Raw genomic sequence first — 20,773 nt, forward strand, 5'->3', positions numbered from 1 at the left:
AGTGTGCATGAAACAATGAGTATAACATTCATACAAATATATTTATAATGACAACCTAATGTTTGGAATAAGCCAAGTTTTGAGTAATTTTCTTAATTTAATGTGTTGGTAACTTTTGCGAGAAGAAAATCATTGACATACATACTTTAAATAAATTATCGTATATCATATTAATCGTTTCGTAACTTTTTGAACTAAAACATGCGATAGCGATAAAGAAAAAAAAGCTGTTGGTTAATGTGAGTAAAATAAAAGTAAAAATTTCATATTTTTCATCATTTATAGTGTATTTACAATTAACTATGCAATGTTTGTGCATATATCTAATTTACAGAGATATGAGAAATCTGTATAAAGTTTATGAAAGCTGCCACTGCAAAACGCACGCTTTATTTACAATAGCCATGTTAATTTAACTTTGATTTAGTAATTTATAGATATTTAATTTCTTATTGTGTATAAATCGCAAAGGTGACATGTAAATCTTTTAAACATGAACATCTTTAAACGTTTAATGCAATTAACAGCACAGCACATTATTATATTCTGAAAATTATTTATAGGATGTGACTTAAAAAACAACTTTAAAATTATTGTATGTACAGAACACACGTTTGCATCCTAATAATATAGATATTCCTTAATGATGATATGCCCTATACAAAAAGATAATAAAATAAAGTTGGATTTTCTTATAAAATATTAAGGTATTATGATCTACATCTATGTCAATATTGTACATTTTTTGAAAGCAACAGTAAAGATTACTTTCATATTTGCTAAGCCCATTGAGCCATAAATGGTGTTAAAGCACCTCTTTGCCCAAGACCTAATTGTATATGTTGCATGTGTATTTCGACACAATTTTGAAAAACTTGTTGATTTTGAGGACTTAATTTCGAACGTATTTGTTCCATAGTACCTTGTAATACTTTCAATTCATATGCGTTGCGATCCGAATCAGATAAACTCTAAAATATAAAAAAACATTGTCCGGCATTAAGATATCAAGAAAATAATATTGATATTAAAGATATGGTTTCAAATTACCTTTACTTGAAGCATTAGAGCTGTTAAATCTGTTACTAACTGAGTCATTTTACCAGGTTCCTTATCATTGATGATATTATTTCTTGAAACAATATCTGCTGCTTCCTGCCTACATTTTTCACGAAGATGTGAAGGAGCTAACATGGCTGCTACACTAGGTTCAGGAGCCATTTCTTGACACAGTTCCTGAACGTCATTAAGAAAATCTTGAAGAGCAGTATTCATTTTGTCTAGTTCAACTACAATCCTAAAATGAATACAAATACGTGTAAAAAACAATGAAAGACATTAAATGTAATATATATTGTCAGTACAGTACTCAAATACCCTGCATATCTTCTTTCAAAATCCGGTGGAAGTGGTTCCCCGAATGATCGTCTTTTTTCTGCCTCACTGTTCATCTCTTTCAATTTTTTTATTTTAACTTTTTTAGCGGCTAATATTTTAGTTACTTTAACCATGAATTCTAGCAATTTTATGGGATAACCATTCATTGTTCCACCGATATGAGATTTCTTTGGTAAAGATACAGAAGCGTTAGATATTAAAGGATCGCTGTTTAGCCGCGGAGACATTAATTTCATTGCATATGGTGGAGATGGTACATATTGTACATGTCGTGGTCTAAACTTTTGTGCAAATGAGGCAACACTTATTGTTTCTGGTGGTTCATTTGACTGAAAATTATAAATAAATATTTAGTAATACAGCGTTGTAAATAACTTTCTCTACTGTAAAACGAGTGTATACACACCAATACTTCATAATCTGGGACACTATGTGTTCCAAGTCCGGCGCGTTCAAATGTAATTCTATAAGTGTTATTACTAGTATCCACAGCATCAATACTTCCAGTAAATAATCCATCTTGTGGTTTTCTCAGTCTTGCTGTAACTTTGGTACCTATTACCAATTGTAATGGTATTTCTGGTGGTAAATCCTTGAAACTATTAATATCTGCAGTTTTTCTTTGCTGTAGCATTCGAATTTTTTGTCTTTTTCTTTCTAATTCTCGTCTTTCTTCCTCAAAAAATGATTGTGAACACCTTCGTGGTTTACCCATCATTCTTCTTATTTTGCACCACTCAACACGTGTTAATTTCCGAGTTTTTAATTGTGGAAACGATTCTTTCAAGCAAATCATAAAATCATTATCACCTTCAAAAAGGGTCCTGTGTAAAAGAAATAAAATTTAAATTATATTGTATTAAATTGTATATATATGAATTCACATTTTTCATACATACTTATCAATGTTACTATAAAACCACTCGTAACAAACCCACTTGTGTGCTTTTGGTAATTTCAATAAATTTCTTAATCTCATACCAATCTTTTGTCCAATTTTACGATCCGGTGATGATGGTTGCATTGGTTTATCAGGTTCTTTCTCTTGTTTAATTGGAGTCATTGAAGATGATAAAGGTTGACTTAACATATTATTTTTTCTTGGCTCATTAGTTATTCTATTTTGCTTTTTTGCAGGAGATGGTCTAGGTACTTTTTTAGGAGATTGTTTTGCATCTGGATGTGATGGATCTTTTTTGATCCTGAAAATAGACAAATTAATATATGTATAGATCCTAAATTAATCTCTGTTTATTATATTTAAGATTTACCTATGATGAGGATGATTAACTAATATATCATCATAAAATAATTTATTTTTCTTTCTGATTCTTGCTGGCATTCCTCTCCGATTTAAAACTTGAACAGGTTGGCTAGGAGGATTTGGTTTTGGTGGTGGTTGAGCACCTACTCTTTGTAGCCCTAAAGCTGCAGGACCAAGCTCAGGAATTGGATCAGATTCTTCTGTATCCATATGTGAATCTGTTGAATTATTTGAAATATGTTGTTCATCCATATCCATTGTATCATCATCAATTATTTCAGTTTTAATTTCATCAACCGCTGGATATCCTCCATTTTTCATAGATAATAGTGTCTCAGCTGATTCACCTAAGATTAAAAGATTATTTATGTATTAGGTGATGAAATACATTTATATATTTAATTAATATTAGGCTTTCATTACATCTGTTTCTGATTACGCTCATCTTGCTACGATTAAAAAAAAGTCTCAATACATTTGAGTAGTATATCCATTATTATTACCTACATACAGAAAGGTCTAATTAATTGTTATCATAAAAACTACTTTTTAAGAAAATTTAATTTTATGCCGTTTCCAAGAGGTTTGAAATTACCATTTCATAGTATAAATTTTTGAAGATTTATAACTTACAAAAAATTGATGCATAAAATTGCTAGCAATGTTGGGCATAGTCATTTATTTATAAATATGAAATATACTTGTTTCACTCTTTTTCAAATTCTATCATTAAAAAGTTGTTTAAATTGAGGCGTCAAAAAGAAACGAGAAAATCATTCTGCTCTCAGTCACCGACATAACCAAACTTGTACGTAGTTCCGTAAACAGTATGTGCACTTATTACATTAGAAGAAAAGTTATAGAATAGGTGATATTATGAAAATTATAAAGTGTATTGTCAAGTTTTTGTATCTAAAGTATCATTTAGTAAATGAAATCTTAAACGGTAAAAGTCTACATTGTCCCGCTTGAATTGTGTATTGGTCATTTTTGAAATTTTAAACCAGACCTTTCCGAGCGCAATTAAAACACCAACTGTAAGTCCATAAACATCCTATGAAAAGATCTTATATATTGATAGAGTAAAATTTAAAACTTTTCTTGCTTTCATGCAAATATTTTTTGTTTTTAATTAGCCCTTGTTATATTAATTTTATCAAGAATAAGTTAACTTTTACTCACTTTCAATAATCTCCGCCATGTTGCTATCAATGATGCATCATGGGTATGTGTTTCCTTCGAGCTCGCCCGCTTCGCGGTGAATTTCGTTAGTGGTTCTTTTCCACCGTTCCAAGCGCTCTGATTGGATAAGGAATACCTTTGAATAAGGAAACAGGCTTAGTGAAATTTTTAAATTTACACTAAACTGAGCGCAACATGTTGTACAATAAATCTAAAAAAAAATACAAAAGAATTTAAAAGATTTCACATCGTATAGAATTAATAAATTAGACATAATCAAATTCTATATCTGTAGATACATCTGTACTGCCATTTCTACAATAGTACACATATCATTATTGAATTATATTACACTCTGAATTCTGCAATATTATTTTAATGTCAATTCTAACCCAACATGCTGCAAATAAACTTTCTTTGGTTATTAATGATTTCATCAGTTAGCATGGATAATCTTATCTCGATCGATCAGTCTGTAGCTCCTACTAAATATTGTAGGAACAAGGAACGATTAATAACGTCCGAAGAAAACGACGAGTATTTACTTATTGGCGCTGAGGTCGACACGATCGTTGTGATGGAATGTCGGTTTTGGTATGAAGTGTATTACTTTATTAATGAAAAGAAAGAAACAAAAACTTTTATCGTTACATTTACTTTATAAGACAGTAACGAGAAAAAGGAGGGAGAAACGAAAATTTGGTATTACCAAGATCGCTACAGAGAGAATGTTGAGAAAGAGATTGAATTAGGAATGGATAACAACATCTCGTATAATAGAATTTACACTACCCCGGATCTTTCTTTAGTAGTAAAAGATTTTGCGGTGACAGACGCTGGCATTTATTTGTGTCATGGCGCGGAAGGGCAAGAGGCTGAAAATAAATTCAACTATAGAATCGAGCGTAATACTTTTAATTAAAATTAACAAATTATTTAAAATATAATAAACATCTAAATATTACATATTTAATCGAATAAAAGTTCTTTTATAATAGCAGTTTTCAAAGAACACGGAGTCCTCTATACGGAACAAGGGAATCTAACTGAATGGGAGAAATATCGCGAAGTATATTTGGCATCGGTTACCACACGATTTGCCGTACGATCGTTATTCATTTTACTCTAGATTCGTGTGAAACATTCATCAAATGTTGGCCCTTCGTGTTTATGTATCGAATGTGGTTTGCATTAGGTTTCACAAATGTCTGAGTTAGCTGAAATTCGAGAGGTTGGAATAACGCTACAGGTGATTTCTGAATGGGCGCCTTGGAGCCTGTGCGAACATTGTGTACGTAATCGAGGTTATAAGACGAGTTTAGGAAATTGTCGATTAAAACGGCACGTAAATATGGTAAGAAACACGTGTTACAAGATTTAAAACACCGATTAAAGTCGTTGTATCATTATAGACGATTGCCAACAAGAGTGACTCATCTATAGTTAAATTTTTTCGAAAATCTCCATCACTACCCTGCAAGTAAGCAAATGAATTTTTTTTTTTTTTTACACTAAATTACACGAAAATACATGTTCTCATAATTACCGTATTTCGTGGAAGATCAATTTTACTCGAAGAAGAATTTCCTGCTATCAGTACAGCAGTGCGTCATTTGCCGGAGTATATCTTGAAGGAACCATGCAAAAAATGTCCTCGCGTGAAGAAGAAAAAGAGTGGAAAGTTTAAATACGTTAAACGATTTGTACTTGCAGAGGGCGCTTATCTTACCGTCATTTGTCCAGAGTAATTTAATTTTTTGGTTATGTATCAAATACGTGAAAAGAAAAGAAAAAATGTAAACATTATAGGTCAACCAAGGATACGCAAGTGTCGTGGAAGAAGGATTCGATTACATTGGAAAAGGGAGTCCGTCGATCTTTTCGCAAATTGGATCCAGAGGCTCGCGTGATAGTGGACGCGTTTGGATTGCTTTATCTAATAGGTATATGTACTTTGAGTAGATAAATTAGACATCGTGCTTTACAGTGTTTCCCATTCTTCACTGTATACACGTATCAGATGTTTCGGCTCACGAGGAAGGGAACTACACGTGCTACATCGATAATATAGGCATGATGCAATTAAAAGTTATCGTTATTCTTAAAGCTAGACTACTCACGCAAGGTGAGATTTTTATTAAGTGAGTCATAACGTTGATTACATAGAATAACGTTAACAAGTAAGGTTTAATTAATTATTGTTCTTTTAATAGAATTTTTACGTCACTTGGGATATCTGGGATTCATATTCGTATTTTGTTCGTTTTGCTACTGCAGTGGTTTAGTTTACACGTGCAGAAATAAACAGAAATTTCACATAGCTGCACCAAAAGATAACACAATCGAGGAAGATGAAGAAACTGCCCCATTTATCGACTGAAGTTTGTCTCTCAAAATATCACCGGATCACGAAGTATTTTATTTTCTTATCGAAATATATTAATAGCACAGCATGTTTACCGACCGAGTTTATCCTCTTTCTTCGAAAGATTTCTTCTATGGTATCTTCTTAAACAGGCGATGACCTTAAAGGTAGCCAAGTGAAAGGAGCCAGTGGTAGGGATAACTGCATGGAGTACGTGTCCGTTTCCTATAGTCATAGTTTAGTTTCAAAATGGCTGAGTTTGATCGTTCCCGTCCCCGTGTGCCAGTTCAATTGTAAAAAAACTATTAATTAAAATTACATGTAATTGTACACGGAGTAACGATAGGATGAGTTTAAGGACAAGAATACTCGTGGTGACGATTGTTTGCCTGGTTCTACTTCAGAGCGCAACCGGTAAGTTTCATCTTACAGATTGCATCTATATACAGGTGTATACACATTGTGTGGACAATGTCATACTTTCACTACATACCGGATAGCGCATCCTTTTCGCCGAGTGTAGTGTTATTCTTTTTTCCTTAATTGCAAATGGTATTTACGATATCTCGAAGGTGATTCTGACGAAACGAACGTTTCACGTTGGTATAATCACAACACTACTGATGGATTGCGCACAAACACCAGTAGAAGTGTAATTTATCGGTGCTCCCTTTTAGGACTTCTCCGGAGATGTGTGAATTGTAGATCAAGGGGAGATTTAGGATCGTGCAAGGATCCTTTCACTATGAACTCGACGGCTATTGAAATGGAAAAAGGTGTCGACGCTGTTCCATGCGCGTCTGGTTGGTGCGGCAAAATAATTGAACGGCACGGTTTGAACAATGGTAAGAATTCGATACAAAAAACACGAATTTCTACAGAATTGTTTTATAAAGAAAAAAAAAAAAACGATATTCTTTCCTACAGAATATGGTACCGCCACTCAAAGGCTTTGTTTTCAACGTGGACCCGACGACGGTGAAGAAAGATGCGCGTATACCGTGTGGAATTATAAAAAGGTTTACATGTGCCTTTGTTTGGGAGATTTATGCAACGGATCAACCAGACCGGCAATCTCCAACGGATTGATCTTTACAATGTTTTGCGTTTTACTTCGGTGGTTTGTTTGAGCAATATCAGTGACAAAATTTCAAATGTATATTGTTGTATAAAAAGTTCCTCGTATCTGTATATGATATGTTTAATCTCCAAGTGTAGCCAGTAAAGTATCAATTTGTCGTTAATCTTAAACGAATTACCCAAAAAGTCTGTAAAAAATATACGCTAATTTTATTTATAACTTTCTATCCTATGTATGATAATCACAAGAAACTGAGGTATACACATTTCGTATAATAAATCTTTGTACAACGTTGTACAGAAAATCGGTACAATGTTTTATTGTATAAACATTAACGACGCACACGACAATTTGTGTACATCACGGATTCGCGAGACTGTGTGTAGAAAAATCTATTTGTTCAGTTATCTGCCAAAATTTTGTTTAAATAAGAAGCAAAATTAATTTAACAACTATACAGTAAACGGAGTAATATAAATTTCCTTTCATATCAGAGATAGTAGTTAAGTTCGATCACTTTTCCTTTATCATAGATAATACGACGATCAATTAGCCCATTTATAAATAAATAACATTATCGTTAATAAATTCCTCTAATTGTAAGTCAAGCTTTCCTAGCGAACGGAGAGATAGTTCTTAAACTATGCAATATATGGTCGTGGAGGCCGTTTCGTCTTCTTTCTTCCTGATTTCGCAGAAGCGCTCTCTCGTGTGGAATATCGTCGAAAAACAGTTCGCCTTGGCTATAAAGATATTTTACTGCCAGCATTGCTTTCTCGCCAGTTAATAAATACGGGTCGTGATATTCTGAAATATATTATCAAACGTACAAACAAACGTTTCTCGTTTCATACATACGTGCACGTATAATAATATCCTTGAATTCTCCTGATCTACTCTTGCGTGTCAAATAATATTTACTCACCGAGACCATTGGTAAAGTCAGGTGTCGCATGTCTCGATTCTTGCGAACTATAACCGAGATCATTGATATCTATCGGCGGAATGAAAACTCCTACCGGCCATAGTGCTTCGGCGTTTTCCGGTTTAATGTGCACCGGTGCAGCGTTACCTGTATTGCGTAAACGTTGTCCTGTGAACAAGCATAGATAACAGGGTGTATATAAAATAACATCAATATTATTTCATAATTAACGAATATTTCAATTGCATTACAGCCAGGCCATTATGTATTTTGCCCCTGTGTGTTTATCATAGTTGAAACATCATCGTACCAAATTCACGGGGATTTCCTGTTGTGCTTCTTCTCCCAATAGAGACGTAAGATCTCTGGTCGATCGTCCGATCTCCTGACAGATAAGAATTAATTTAACATCGCGGTTAATGCAACGATTCTTTTTTCTCTCTCTCTCTCTTTTCTAACGATACGCCGTGTAATTACATTTATGGACTAACCGTCTGTCGTAATACCGTGCTCATAAATATGCGGAGGGGATATAAATTTCACGTGCACTTTCGACAGGGGCAAAGCACCAGTTGCTGTCACCGCAACTAAGAGGATCGCCGCCACTTTCATCTGTAATTAAAATTCTCCACGTTTACCACGTGTCGTTTCCGGGACGAAATTTAAACAAAGGACGAATTTTCAAAAAGAATTAAATTACACATCTGCGCGGGTTCTTATTCTTCACGCAGAATAGGGTGATGAAGGAGGAGGAGGAGGAGGCGTGATACACATTCCGAAGGATCGACATTTCACTTTTACCATAGTGTCCTTCCTTATAACTATACCCATAAAACCGGGTCAAGGTACCTCGGACAGGCTAATATTTCTCTACGTTCTACCAACCAAGCCGGATGGGCCGAAAACGAACGAAACCCGAAGCGTAGAACCGGCATTCACGAAACGATGACGCCATCGGGACGAAGTTGGTCCTGCTGTGAGTGAAACGGAACCGCGGGATCGCGAATTCCTTTATCTGACTGAAAAAATGAATTGCTGGCCTGCTCCCGAGCTGCCTAATACACAGGCCAGAGATAATCTGCTAGGTATAAACGTTGATCACGGCCTGTGGTGGCTGACATGCTCCGAGCGTATCTCATTACGGATATGTAGAAGATAACGACGTAAGTGGAGTCTCTCCCGAGGTAGTGATTTGTTTGCAGTCTCTCGTCGTCGTCGTGTATCATCATCTTTCGGATATACATCATCCGAGGCCAGTATTAGGCAAACTGTTAGACAAGCAGATCGGGTGGTTACCAGACCAACAATCACGTGGTGCAATGTCCACTGAAACAAACAATTATCCTTCGACACGGATATACCCTCCATACATGAAACGAGTTTAAAAGCAAATCCGAAAGCGTTCAGTATAGAGGCAACATCCTCGGACACGTATCCGTGTAACTTTTTCTTCGCTGTGTGCTCAGGTGTAAATACACGTGTAACCAGGAGTGTCTATGTGTGTTCTGCAGATGTACGCAATAGATGACTGTGAATTGGTTCGCTCATACATGACTCGCAACGGCGCGCGTCTTGCGAGGGATTACATAGATATCTATTCGCGATTTCGCCATTCTGTTGTGCATTCGAATAGGAACGTTTGTAGAAAGTAAACGTCCAAATGCTTGTTCATAATTTACGCGAAACGCCGCTCTCTTTTCCTTGTTTCGGGGATCCTTTTGTCGTTCGCCAATTTACCAACGATTATCCTCTTCTTCGGAGCGAATTCCGCGTGTTCACGGTTTTTCGATTGAGTCGTGTCGTGTCGTCGTTTTCGACGAAGCTCGTTATTAGATAAATGTAAACAATAGTATGTCAATTTACGGTGTTTACTCTGGATTTGAACCGAATGCAATTCCATTTTACCGATTTGTGAAAAACGGTATAGAGTATCGTGCCGTTGTTTTTAACGAGCTCATCATGGGATGAATGTAAATAAAAAATGATGTCAATTTACAATATTTACTCTGGATTTTAACGGAATGCAATTCCGTTTTATCGATTTATGAAAAACAGTATAGAGTATCACGTGGTTGTTTTTCACGATCTTGTCGTCAGATGGGTGTAAATAAAAAACGATGTCAGTTCGCAGTGTTTACTCTCGATTTTACTCGTTTACGAACAGCAGTACAGGGTGTCGTGACATTTTTAATCAGTACATCGTCAGATGGATGTCAGAAAGGAAAAGAAACGATGTCAATTTACAGTGTTTACTCTCGATTTGAACGGAATGCAGCTCGATTGAACGGTTAAGAAACCATCGAGTTGCCAGTGAAATATCAATACAGAAGCGTATTGATTGTGAATGTGTATGCTGATTTAATACGTAACGTGTATCCATGCCGCGATTGAAACTGGATCGTAGATTTTCATTACCCTACACACAGAAAGAGTGCACTTGTGCTTGACAAGAGCGTTATTGTATCCAAGATAGCAACGGCTAAAGATATTCGCGTGTTCGACAGTGCGTGTCAAACCACCCTTTCGCCTTCCTTTCCGCTCACCTTCACTCGCCAAGTAGAGGTGGCTCCTGTTAATTCTGCGCCAATTGTAAGGTAGCGAAGCGAAAATGCGAAATAGCGTACGATGGAAAATTCTTTCACCGTTTACATACGGACCTTTTTTTCTGTCGTTACGGAAGGTCTTTGTTTGTGAAACGTTTCCCATCGAATGTCTTCGTTGCACCGCCGAATAAAGGAAAAACCAGTTGCATCGGAGAGAGAAAAAAACTTGCGAGAGAAAGAAAGTCTAGAACGATTTCCACCGAATCTAACTGAGCAACGATAATCGTTCTCCTTTTAAAAGAGAAGAAATTCGCTTCTAGAAAGTATACCTGTTGCGCGTAAACATGCATGTTAGATAATTGCACCGGTGTTGAATCACGCGAACGAAAGTGATTAATATTAACGGAGAAAAATCTTGACAATGTACACCGATGTTATGTCATCTATGGAAAAATCATCGTCGAAGTAACATTCTAGCAATTAACCCAGTCAAGTGTCGCGTCCAATTAAATGTAGAAACGGTATAAGCGTACAACCTTGGTTTTATTGTACGCAAGAATTCTGTGAAGTCGTATATACGCACTTGCTGCGATAATACGCAATTTTATTTCTTATTTTTAGTTGTAACCGGTCGCGAGTTCCGATGCTTGCGAACGAAAATGTGATATGAAGAATTGAAAAAAAAAGAAAAAAGGACGATGAAAGAAGCTATTTTGTAAAATATCAACGATCGTCGTTTCACTCACCGTAATCATCGCATATAACACTGGGTGAATATTTCAACCACTGACGCTTTAGTTACGTTCCGGTACGTTGCGTCGTTTATTCACTTGGCGTACACTCGCGCGAAAACAAAAATTCCGACGTGGCCTTCCTGAAAGGAATCGGTGTAGCGTCTTCTGGACACGACCAGGAACTGTTCCAGTTTAAATGTCTCGGGAGAATGTCGCGCGTGAGTTCCAGCATCCCCCTTCTTGTTATGTACCCCACCTGTAGAGACCAGGTTGCGAAGGTTCGTAAGGACTCGCACGGGGACACGGTAGAACTTTCATTTCGGTGAACGCGATGCAACTATCTTTTATACGGTTTTGAAGGTACCGCGCTCGAGGATGACCAATAGCTGCGCTCCGTTGGATGCGCACGGACGTGTTCTTTTTGGCGGGTTACGCACACGGTCCTCTTGCTGCCGCTATGAAGTCGTCAAAAAGGTAGGAAATTGTTATTTTTGTGGAATAAATTGTCGTATTCTTTATTGTCAGGCACGTTTGCGGACGGAACGAGTTAATGTTGTTAGAAGTAATCACGAGTTCGTTCGAATTTCGGAATTTTCTTACGCAGGCGTCGAATGGCGCCTTGGTATTTTGTGACGTTTCAGATTATGTTTGAAAGATAAGTCAATTTTTAGGAATTTGTTGTATGTATAATTGTACAAATTTGAGATATTTCTAGTTTATTAATAGTTAAACGTTGAATTTGGCAATTTTAGTACGATCGTTTTGGAGAACTATGTCAGGTCTTTGGTTAAGATATTTCTATGGATTTTATATTTATATCAACTTTCTGAAGAGCCTAACGATTGCTGATATTAGATTATTGAATGTACATGTGAATGAAATAACTGTGATTACTAGAAATGGAATTTATATTGCGTTCGCAAAAGTGCCAAATTCGCGCCCTTTTTTGTTTCTGTGTAATGGCGGTGTATAGTATACATTGTGTAGACAGTGCTGAAGAATTTGACTTTAAAAATATCTGTTTACTAGCTTGGGTCGTTGTTGCGTAATAATTGGCATACGATATTCTAATTTACTTTGTATAATCACGTCGAAATTTCATGAAATAAACATAACCTTAAGCAAGTGTGTAATTCGTTGTTTAATGAAGACTTCAGTTTTAGTAACAAAGAATGTGACATGTTACAAAAGCCACGTTTCTATTCGTTAAACAGTATATAAAGTGCTGTTTGGAATGTTATGTTAAAGTGTATAATAACTAAATGTGATGTTGCAATTCTTAAATATCTATGACTACTGTAGAGTTGAGTAGGTTAGCTTTATAGGTTGTCGTATCATATTTCACTTTCTACAGAAAGACTGTTCATTAGTTGTAATATTATTTACAAATTTTATCAACCATTGTGAAATGTACTTAGCAATACGTAAAGAACATCTTCTATTACCTACAGTTAGCCAAAACATTGCGAAGATAATGCAACACGCTGTAACAATAGCTATGAAATATTAATCGACTTTCACGAGAAGCATACGTTATAATTTCATTTATTATTTAAAGAATACAATTGTTCACATATATTTCTCACATGTGGTATCACTCTAAATCACAGGTCGCTATGTAAAGTAGTTCATTATCATTTAGTAGATACAATACTTTCTGAGGAACTAAAAGCAATACTTCATTTAGCATCATTTATTTTAACGACAAAAATTCATTCATTTAATTCACTTCATCTAAATTGCTTTAGGTAACGTATGTACAAATTGTACTAATTACAAGAGCAATCAACATTGGTGTTTTTGCAAGATGTAATGCATATACATATACATATATGTATATATATAATTTAAGAAAAGTTTCAAGTACTACCATGTTAATATTACTACTGTTTTATGGCTGTAGGAGAAACTTGGTAGCAATGTACCTAATGCTAAAAATCTACTATTCCGTTTGTTCTATTGCAATAAAAAAAATTCAATTGAAATTCCTAGCAGTGATAAAACATCTCAAAGTTCATTCTATCTACAATTAGCATCTAATTTAGATTACTCTGAATTACAGATACAACTTCTACAGTTTAAAAAAGATATACGTACTATTGTACAAATGATTTCATTTGGCTATTACACATAATCGTTCTATAATACAATTATTAATCAGTGTTAAAATACTGACTAGGTCTTCTGCTTACGTTTCTTAAGATTCCATTGGAAGTGTAGAACGCGCAAAAAACATATTTGCTCTACATTAAAATACTCTGAAAGCTTGCTGCTGCTACATACGATTGGGTATAATTAAGAGAAAAAAAGATTTAATAAAAAAACGTGATAACACATCTCGCGGCTCTAATCAATCGTCAGCCATCACGTTCATTCTCACAGTGCGTTTTTTTTTCACCCGCGTTTTGCGTAATTACGACTGCACGATCATTAGATCATAATAAATTACATCATGACAGAGCGCATTGCTCGATCTAGTTACGTTAGAATCAATGTCATTGTATTTTGTTCTATCTATCAGTATTCCTAATTCAAGAACGGTGACACATTTTCTCAATCTACCATGTTCGATCTATGTGACAACTAATTAACGCAGCTAACGTACCATTAAGATGTTCCCTTAACGAAGGAAAAAAGCAATCCCGCTCTCTCTCTCTCTCTCTCTCTCTCTCTTGCCAGTTTCAGATCAATCGGATCTCTTCTTAATTAATCTCCATCTTCTTTCGCCTCTTCCTTCCTTCCTTTCTCTCTCTCTCTCTTTCTAACAGCCGTTACATCGATTTAACGTCGCTTAAAATCATGCGCGACACTTTCCAGGGATAAACATCGATGCGCAATTTGTCTATTGCGTGATTTATCGTTACTTTTGGTACTCTTTGTGTATACTCGCGAGGAACCAGAAAGCCGCGGCTAGGAATATCGTGCCGGAAAGGTCGCCGAGCGCCGTTAAATACGGTATCGCCGAATTATCCGGGTCGATTTTGTACCGCCACATAGCGTGTATAATGATATGAGCCACGTAGAGCAGCAGTAATACCTACGAAACGAAAAATTCGCATATTTTTCCACACCGTACCAAACCTTTCACTTTTTCAATACCGGAGAGGCATCGAATGTTCGCCGGGGCGTATTATACTCACTTGAAGAACCGCTACCACGATGTAAGAGACTACGAAGTATACCTGTACAGTCGATACTCCGTGCTTGATGTAATCGGCGAGGAAAATGAAGATCAACTCGCCTACGATCGCCATGCAAATGAGTATTCTGGAGGTTTTCGCGTACGGCGCTAGAGCGAACCAAGACGGGCAACAGTTAGTACAGGGAATTGTGCAATTGCCGGTAAAGTGTGTAACAGGTGGTAACATTTAGTCGTTCTTGCATCACTTACTGCCTTTAAACAACGCCGTCCACGGAGCGACGAGTATTTTCGAATGCGGCGGTAAAATCCCCATAATCGTCGTCTGATGCAACGTCGTTGAGATTCGAGATGCTTGGACCGATACTAAATTACCACCGATTCCGTTTATGATAGGCTGGAAGATCACGAAACCGTGGAACGAGTCGACCACTCGATCAAGCACCAAACCTCCGAATCTAAATTCAAACGTAAATCAATATGATTCATCTTTCAGGATCAAATGCACAGGGACAAATAATACGAACCCGCTGATGAAGAGAGCGGACAAAACTGGAACCCATCCGGAAGTTAACACGTTCCTGGTGTATTTATTCTTGAGAACCACGTAGATCCAGAACGGTAAAATTAAGAAGTAACAACCAAGTATGATGTACAACAGCCACGTTTCCAGTCTCATTCTGTGGAATAGCGCGGACGCGATCGTTGATAGCACGCTAATTGACACGACGTCTCCGAAAGAGGCGGCCAAAGGTGTCGCCAAATTGTCCGGATTCATCTTGCACCGGTACGAGATCATAATAACGGCGATCATTACGAAATCTGTTAGAAGAGAACATTTTATAAACACACCGTACACGATATGCATCGCTCGTCACAGCATAGTAAGATAAAAAGGAAAAGAATCAAAACAAGAAGGAGAATTAACGTGTTAAGCATGAATTAGCTTTTTATCGCTGTATCTAAGAACGTGCTTCAATGACACATTAGCAATACAAAATCGCGGACTCGACGTAGGCAAGAATGTCTATTTCTGTCTGCTACTTGCCGCTCTCGAAGAAAGATTGTGAATAATATTCAATTGGGGTAGTCCGATGCTAACCCGAGAAGAAGAACCAGCGCGTTACACCGATATTCAATTTGTAGTACAGCGAGTGATCGATGATAATGATTTTACCTAGAATGAAGCAAGAACTCGTGGCGGTGCAAACGCCGGCAGTGGCTAATAACAGACAATTTTCCCATTTGAAGGTGTACGCGCTGCCTTCCGCGATTGCGTCCACAACCACGGCGAAAATCGACACCAGAAGAGCCGCGACGATCGCCTGTATCTGCACCAGCGCTATGTTCCCGATGATCATCTTCGTGATCTCGCGACAGCCGTGCATGTTGCCAAGGTTCGCTTGCGTGCACAAGCGCGAGGCCAGGCACATGTCGAGATTGCCTTTCAGCCCTAACAGCGAGGGCACCAGAATGAATAATTGAGAAACCGCGCGAAACACTGGCCAGTCCTAAAAACAGAGAGGACGTTTAATTAAAGAGACGGTCCCAACACCGGTCTCCGTGTGTTTCCTCCGGCGATTCTTACGAACGGAATGCACAAGAATTTCTACATTAGTAGAAACCGATAAAATCTTGGATCGTTAAGCGTGGAGTTGCGTTAAAGATGCAAAAGGAAGGTGGAGAGCAGAGATATATTTCTGTAAAAGATTCTCGAGATTACAGACCGCGTTGCTACGAATATATCGTTATACAATTATTTTTAAACGAAACACAGAGAAGCGTGCTCTCGTATGCGTTTCGACGTTATCTACGGACAATGGGTTTAAAGTACGATATCGATAAGAAAAACGAACATGTTATTTGAAGAAAAATACGTGATTTACAATCGCGAGGTTTCATCTGTTTTCAAGATGACGTAAAGAGAGGCAAGTTTCACAACGATTCGCTTTTATTTTACGACGCATTATTAAAAATGTGTCGAAATGATCGGCGACGTACCTTGACCTCTGCTAGCACCAGTCCCGCCCCGATCGTACCGATTCCAGCGATGAAGAAAGGCACGGCGACTTGAAGCGTGGTCTGATACCATCTCTCGTCTCTGTACGCTCTGTTGCCAAAGCCATCCCCGTTATTACCAAAGGAAGGATCAGGATCTGAATTTGCGACGGAAGAGATCGTCACTATGGAACTTCCACTGGAAAGTGATCCAGCACCGAGATAGGGCAGTGACATGTCCGTTTTGTTCTTTTGGCCGTTAGGGCTTTTCAGACCCGCTATCGAGAAATCAATACATCTCACATTGCCACCGTGCCACGGTTTCGACGACGTTTAACTAAACACTGGGATTTCACCATCGAACGAATCACGCTTTATCAAACCGCGTTAATCATCCTATCGGCCGGAACTAGACACTTCCATTTAATTCTCTCTTTATCGAGGAGAAAAAAGTCGCGGTTGTCACGTAAACAATCGAAGAACGACACACCAGTCCCGTCGTCGATCGTCGCTCGAACTCTTTTCGCTACTTTGCCGCGCGAATCCGATCTCGTTTCCTCCTCTCGCTGTACACGTACGTGCAGATGGAAAATAACGAAGAAGAAGGTTATCGTGTTAGAATGATGTTTCTCTTTTTCTTTTTTTTTTAATTTGTAAGTCGTTTGCAGCGGTATTTCTTCGACGTTTCATATTTTCCCGCCTGTGTTATATGACGCACGTATAATTTAGCCGACGTACGACCGGCGTACGCTTCGTCGATACGCGGTCGCGCGATTAATTAACGCACCGCGGATTTCCATTAATATCAATGCGTCCGACGTGCTCGTGTAAAGATTACGTTCGAATCGGTTCGCCCGGTGTATTCACTCCGGTCTGGGGGCGGACGACGCGGTTGTTTTAATAGAATCGCACAGTGGGAACAAAGGAACTTTTGCGTTATCATCGTGGTCGGCGCGGAACACGATGTTCTCGCGGCGACGCGGTGGTTTCTAGTCCCGCGCGTATAGTTCTCACGGCGAGGAGGGAATTGCGTATCTATAAAAGTCGTACGGTTCGTGACCTTTCGAACGGAGTGAATATACATACATACGTGTGTAACATTCGTGTGTTTCGAGCGTGAAGGAAGAAATTAGCGGAGAAAATCTTCCGTTTCTTTTTCTTTCTCTTCCTCTTCTCCTTTCGGTGTTTTATGTCAAGGCCGTAAAGTTATTAAGAACGGGCCCGTGGTATGTAAATTTGACAGATCGAGGTATTGCTCACCTGCCACTTTCTTTACGACATCAGGTTCCGCTTTGATGTCGGCCTTCTTATCGTTACCCTTCTCGATGCAATCGAAATCTAGCGCGTAGTTATCCTTCCCGTTCGACATATTGTCCCGCTGTATGGTGAACGCGTGATCCTTAACACCCCTGTCGTTCGGCATGTTTGCTAATTGCTCATTGTGATCCACGGAGTTGTTTAACTTTATATCAGTGACGTTCAACAGTGCCGGCTCAATCGACGAGTCCGGAAAAACGACCATACCTGTAATTTTTTTCGATGATTATCCGATAAAGGATAACACACCCAAGCGGTAGAACACGTGTGTGTTAATTACGTGTACGCGACGTCGGTGTTCGAAGGTCGTTGGTTACCGAAGCCGGAATAAATTCACGCAGGTAAAAAAGAAGAAAAAAAAAAGAAGAATGTTGTATACGATAGAATACTCGATAGATCGAATTCGTGGATGGTGACACATACCGAGTACGATGTTGACGGACGATCTTGTGGTATCCCCTTCGAAATTGGCAGAGTCCGGGATCGACCTGTGACAGTTTCACGTCGGACCTGCCTATTTCCGTCAGCCTCGATCTATATGAAACGAGAGAATTTTCAACTACAGATATCGAGTCGATACGGAGCAAGTGTTTCTCGATTAAAAATTACATCAAAGGAAAGGGAAAAAGAGAGAAAAAAAAAGACGACGACAGAAAGAACACGAGATAGATTAGAGAGGAGAGGCAGTTGATTAATTTTCCATTATAGATCGAATTTGATTATTTCGGTACTTATCGTAGTACAAGTACTATATCCCTGTACTACCGTTAATCTTATTGTCGAGAGTACAAATAATAGATGACCGTTATTGATCAGAGAAGATATTCATTAACTGATAATGCCGTGCGCATTCAAAGACTGATAGGTCGCGTCTCAGTCTCAGCTACACTCTTAATGTCGTTGCTCTTACTCTAGACGTTTTGATAGCACATGAAACATTATATACGAGATCAGCATAGTATCATTAACGACACGAGGAACTTAGTTCTTGTATTACTAATAATCTGAGCCCACGTGTCGCAGGATTTAAATTACACCGCGTGCAAAAAAGCTGAAAACAGCTATGCGGTATTTCGCGTGAATCCACTTAGAGGGCATTTTCTTGTGAAATCACTAATCGAGCATTAGCCGGCGCTACTCCGTTTTCTTTTTACGTAACGAGATCGTCGCTTTTCCTTCTCCCGAACAATATCGCTTCCGACGACGACTAAAAAAAAAAAAAAAAGGAAGCGAAATGTTTCGAGCGCGTACGTTATTCAGTACTAACGAAAACTGAACGCGACACATCTGTTTACGGAGATTACTTTTCAGCTAATTATATTTATACGAGACCCTCCTCTCACATGCGAGACATACCCGACCGATAACAATACCGATATCACCTTTTTCGGTGTGATTATCCTAATAACCGAACAACGTCGATAAGCGCATACGTATATGTACATAAACAAATAATAATTAGTTATAAACAAGGTTAACCTAGTAATACGCGACGCTTAGTCACCGTTTTGTATATTTCTCAAAGAAGAAAAAGAAAATGTCGCCTAGTCGTCGTTTTGAATATTTCTTAAAAAACGACGGGGAAGAGAAAAACACGTGAAAAAGAAAATGAAGAAAACAACGGAAAAAAAAGAAAGAAAAGAACAGAAGGCGCCGAGTGAAGAAGGAGTCTTATCTCGAACCGATACTTACGTAGTAACGATGTATTGAAGAATTTGCGCCAGCGTGTCGACGTTTCCTAGTAAAGCGTTTATTGTTCCTTGATATTCGATTAACCCTGCCACTTCTGGCTCGTGGTTGTTCGATCTTGTTGCTGAAGTCGCGTGAGATCTCTTATAGGATTCTTCTCGATCCCTTGCTACGTGGATCGAAATGAAATGCCGCTTTCGTTGACTCGCGATAGGACACTGAGATCAATGATTAATGGTCCACTGTTGGCCGAGGATCGTACACGCAAAGGTTCACCGATATCGCGGGAAAAGAATGAAAAAAAGAACGGAGGTGGAGGAGGAGCAAGAAGTGGAAGAAGGAGAAGAAGAAGAAGAAGAAGAAGAAGTCACGATGTGTCTCGCACGGTAAACGCACCACCGTCGCACAAACTCAACTGTGGGCCTCACGCGGTCGTGGTTGACTGATAAAAGAAGCCTTAGTTCGTTTGTCGGCACTTCAGCCGCTCATGTGCATAGATGCGACGTGTTGCTGTCCGGACATACGCACGTGCGCTATCTCGTCGGACGATGGTGGGGCAGGTTATTGTAAATAGATTGTAGATCGTAGATCACTAATTGATTTGCGACATCGTTCACGAGGAATTTCCATTTGTGATTCCCTTCCATCGTGAAACCATCGAAGTCGTCTTCGCGATCTTCATCGGGCAATCCTGGCCACGTTGTTTCTGCCCGTTCGTGACGAGGATTTCGATTCAAAGCCGCGACCATTATCCACCGTGAAACGTGCGAACGGCCAGCAAAAGACACGAATCGAGAAAAAGAAACCTGGATGGAATCGAAACGTGCCTCCTTCTTTTTCTTCTTCTTCTCCTTTTTCTTTTTTTTTCGTTTTTTCTCTAACGAGATTCAAACGATCGTAAGAAATAGAACGATGTTTCTTAACGATTTCCGGTAACAGGTATCGATCCTTGTAACAATCGAGGCTGCTTAACGCCACAAATTTCATTTGCATCGATATGCGCGCGATGCGTGATTGGGATTTAAAGAGCAAAACAGCCGAGTTATATTCCACTTTTGTTATATTCTTCGATCAGATCCTACCGAGAGGATGTTCTCTACTTACGTTTTCCTCGTTTCTTGTAAATTCTTCTTTTTTC

The 20,773-nt window shown here is 38.2% G+C and overlaps 4 protein-coding genes across 5 annotated transcripts; 1 reads left to right on the plus strand and 3 right to left on the minus strand.

The window, feature by feature from the left end:
* Positions 1–779: 779 nt before the first annotated feature.
* LOC108572605 (protein lin-9 homolog) lies at positions 780–3,883 on the minus strand. Its single transcript, XM_017934861.1, has 7 exons — positions 3,845–3,883; positions 2,670–3,009; positions 2,298–2,600; positions 1,805–2,222; positions 1,378–1,727; positions 1,051–1,297; positions 780–971 (listed from the first exon to the last, which is right to left on the minus strand). Exons 1-7 carry the CDS (start codon positions 3,861–3,863, stop codon positions 780–782), a joined length of 1,869 nt encoding a protein of 622 aa, XP_017790350.1. The 5' UTR covers positions 3,864–3,883.
* A 406-nt stretch (positions 3,884–4,289) lies between these two features.
* On the plus strand, positions 4,290–7,339 carry LOC108572606. The gene is made up of 10 exons (XM_017934863.1): positions 4,290–4,438; positions 4,514–4,749; positions 4,843–4,946; positions 5,040–5,198; positions 5,257–5,324; positions 5,406–5,588; positions 5,654–5,787; positions 5,832–5,969; positions 6,887–7,054; positions 7,137–7,339. The coding sequence occupies exons 1-10, from the start codon at positions 4,290–4,292 to the stop codon at positions 7,337–7,339; spliced, it is 1,542 nt and encodes a 513-aa protein (XP_017790352.1).
* Positions 7,340–7,894: 555 nt separating this feature from the next.
* On the minus strand, positions 7,895–8,827 carry LOC108572607. The gene is made up of 4 exons (XM_017934864.1): positions 8,707–8,827; positions 8,526–8,600; positions 8,216–8,383; positions 7,895–8,097 (listed from the first exon to the last, which is right to left on the minus strand). Exons 1-4 carry the CDS (start codon positions 8,825–8,827, stop codon positions 7,895–7,897), a joined length of 567 nt encoding a protein of 188 aa, XP_017790353.1.
* Positions 8,828–13,622: 4,795 nt separating this feature from the next.
* On the minus strand, positions 13,623–20,108 carry LOC108572666 (solute carrier family 41 member 1-like). 2 transcript variants are annotated; one of them, XM_017934930.1, is made up of 9 exons: positions 19,639–20,108; positions 18,370–18,480; positions 17,890–18,153; positions 16,633–16,787; positions 15,809–16,142; positions 15,159–15,453; positions 14,884–15,089; positions 14,633–14,781; positions 13,623–14,529 (listed from the first exon to the last, which is right to left on the minus strand). In XM_017934930.1, exons 3-9 carry the CDS (start codon positions 18,149–18,151, stop codon positions 14,353–14,355), a joined length of 1,578 nt encoding a protein of 525 aa, XP_017790419.1. In that variant the 5' UTR covers positions 18,152–18,153; positions 18,370–18,480; positions 19,639–20,108; the 3' UTR covers positions 13,623–14,352. The 2 variants fall into 2 exon arrangements, with proteins under 2 accessions (XP_017790419.1, XP_017790418.1); XM_017934929.1 differs by having other exon boundaries at positions 16,633–16,907.
* Positions 20,109–20,773: the final 665 nt, after the last annotated feature.

This window comes from Habropoda laboriosa, unplaced genomic scaffold, assembly GCF_001263275.1.
Source record: "Habropoda laboriosa isolate 0110345459 unplaced genomic scaffold, ASM126327v1 scaffold22, whole genome shotgun sequence".
NCBI lineage: Eukaryota > Metazoa > Arthropoda > Insecta > Hymenoptera > Apidae > Habropoda > Habropoda laboriosa.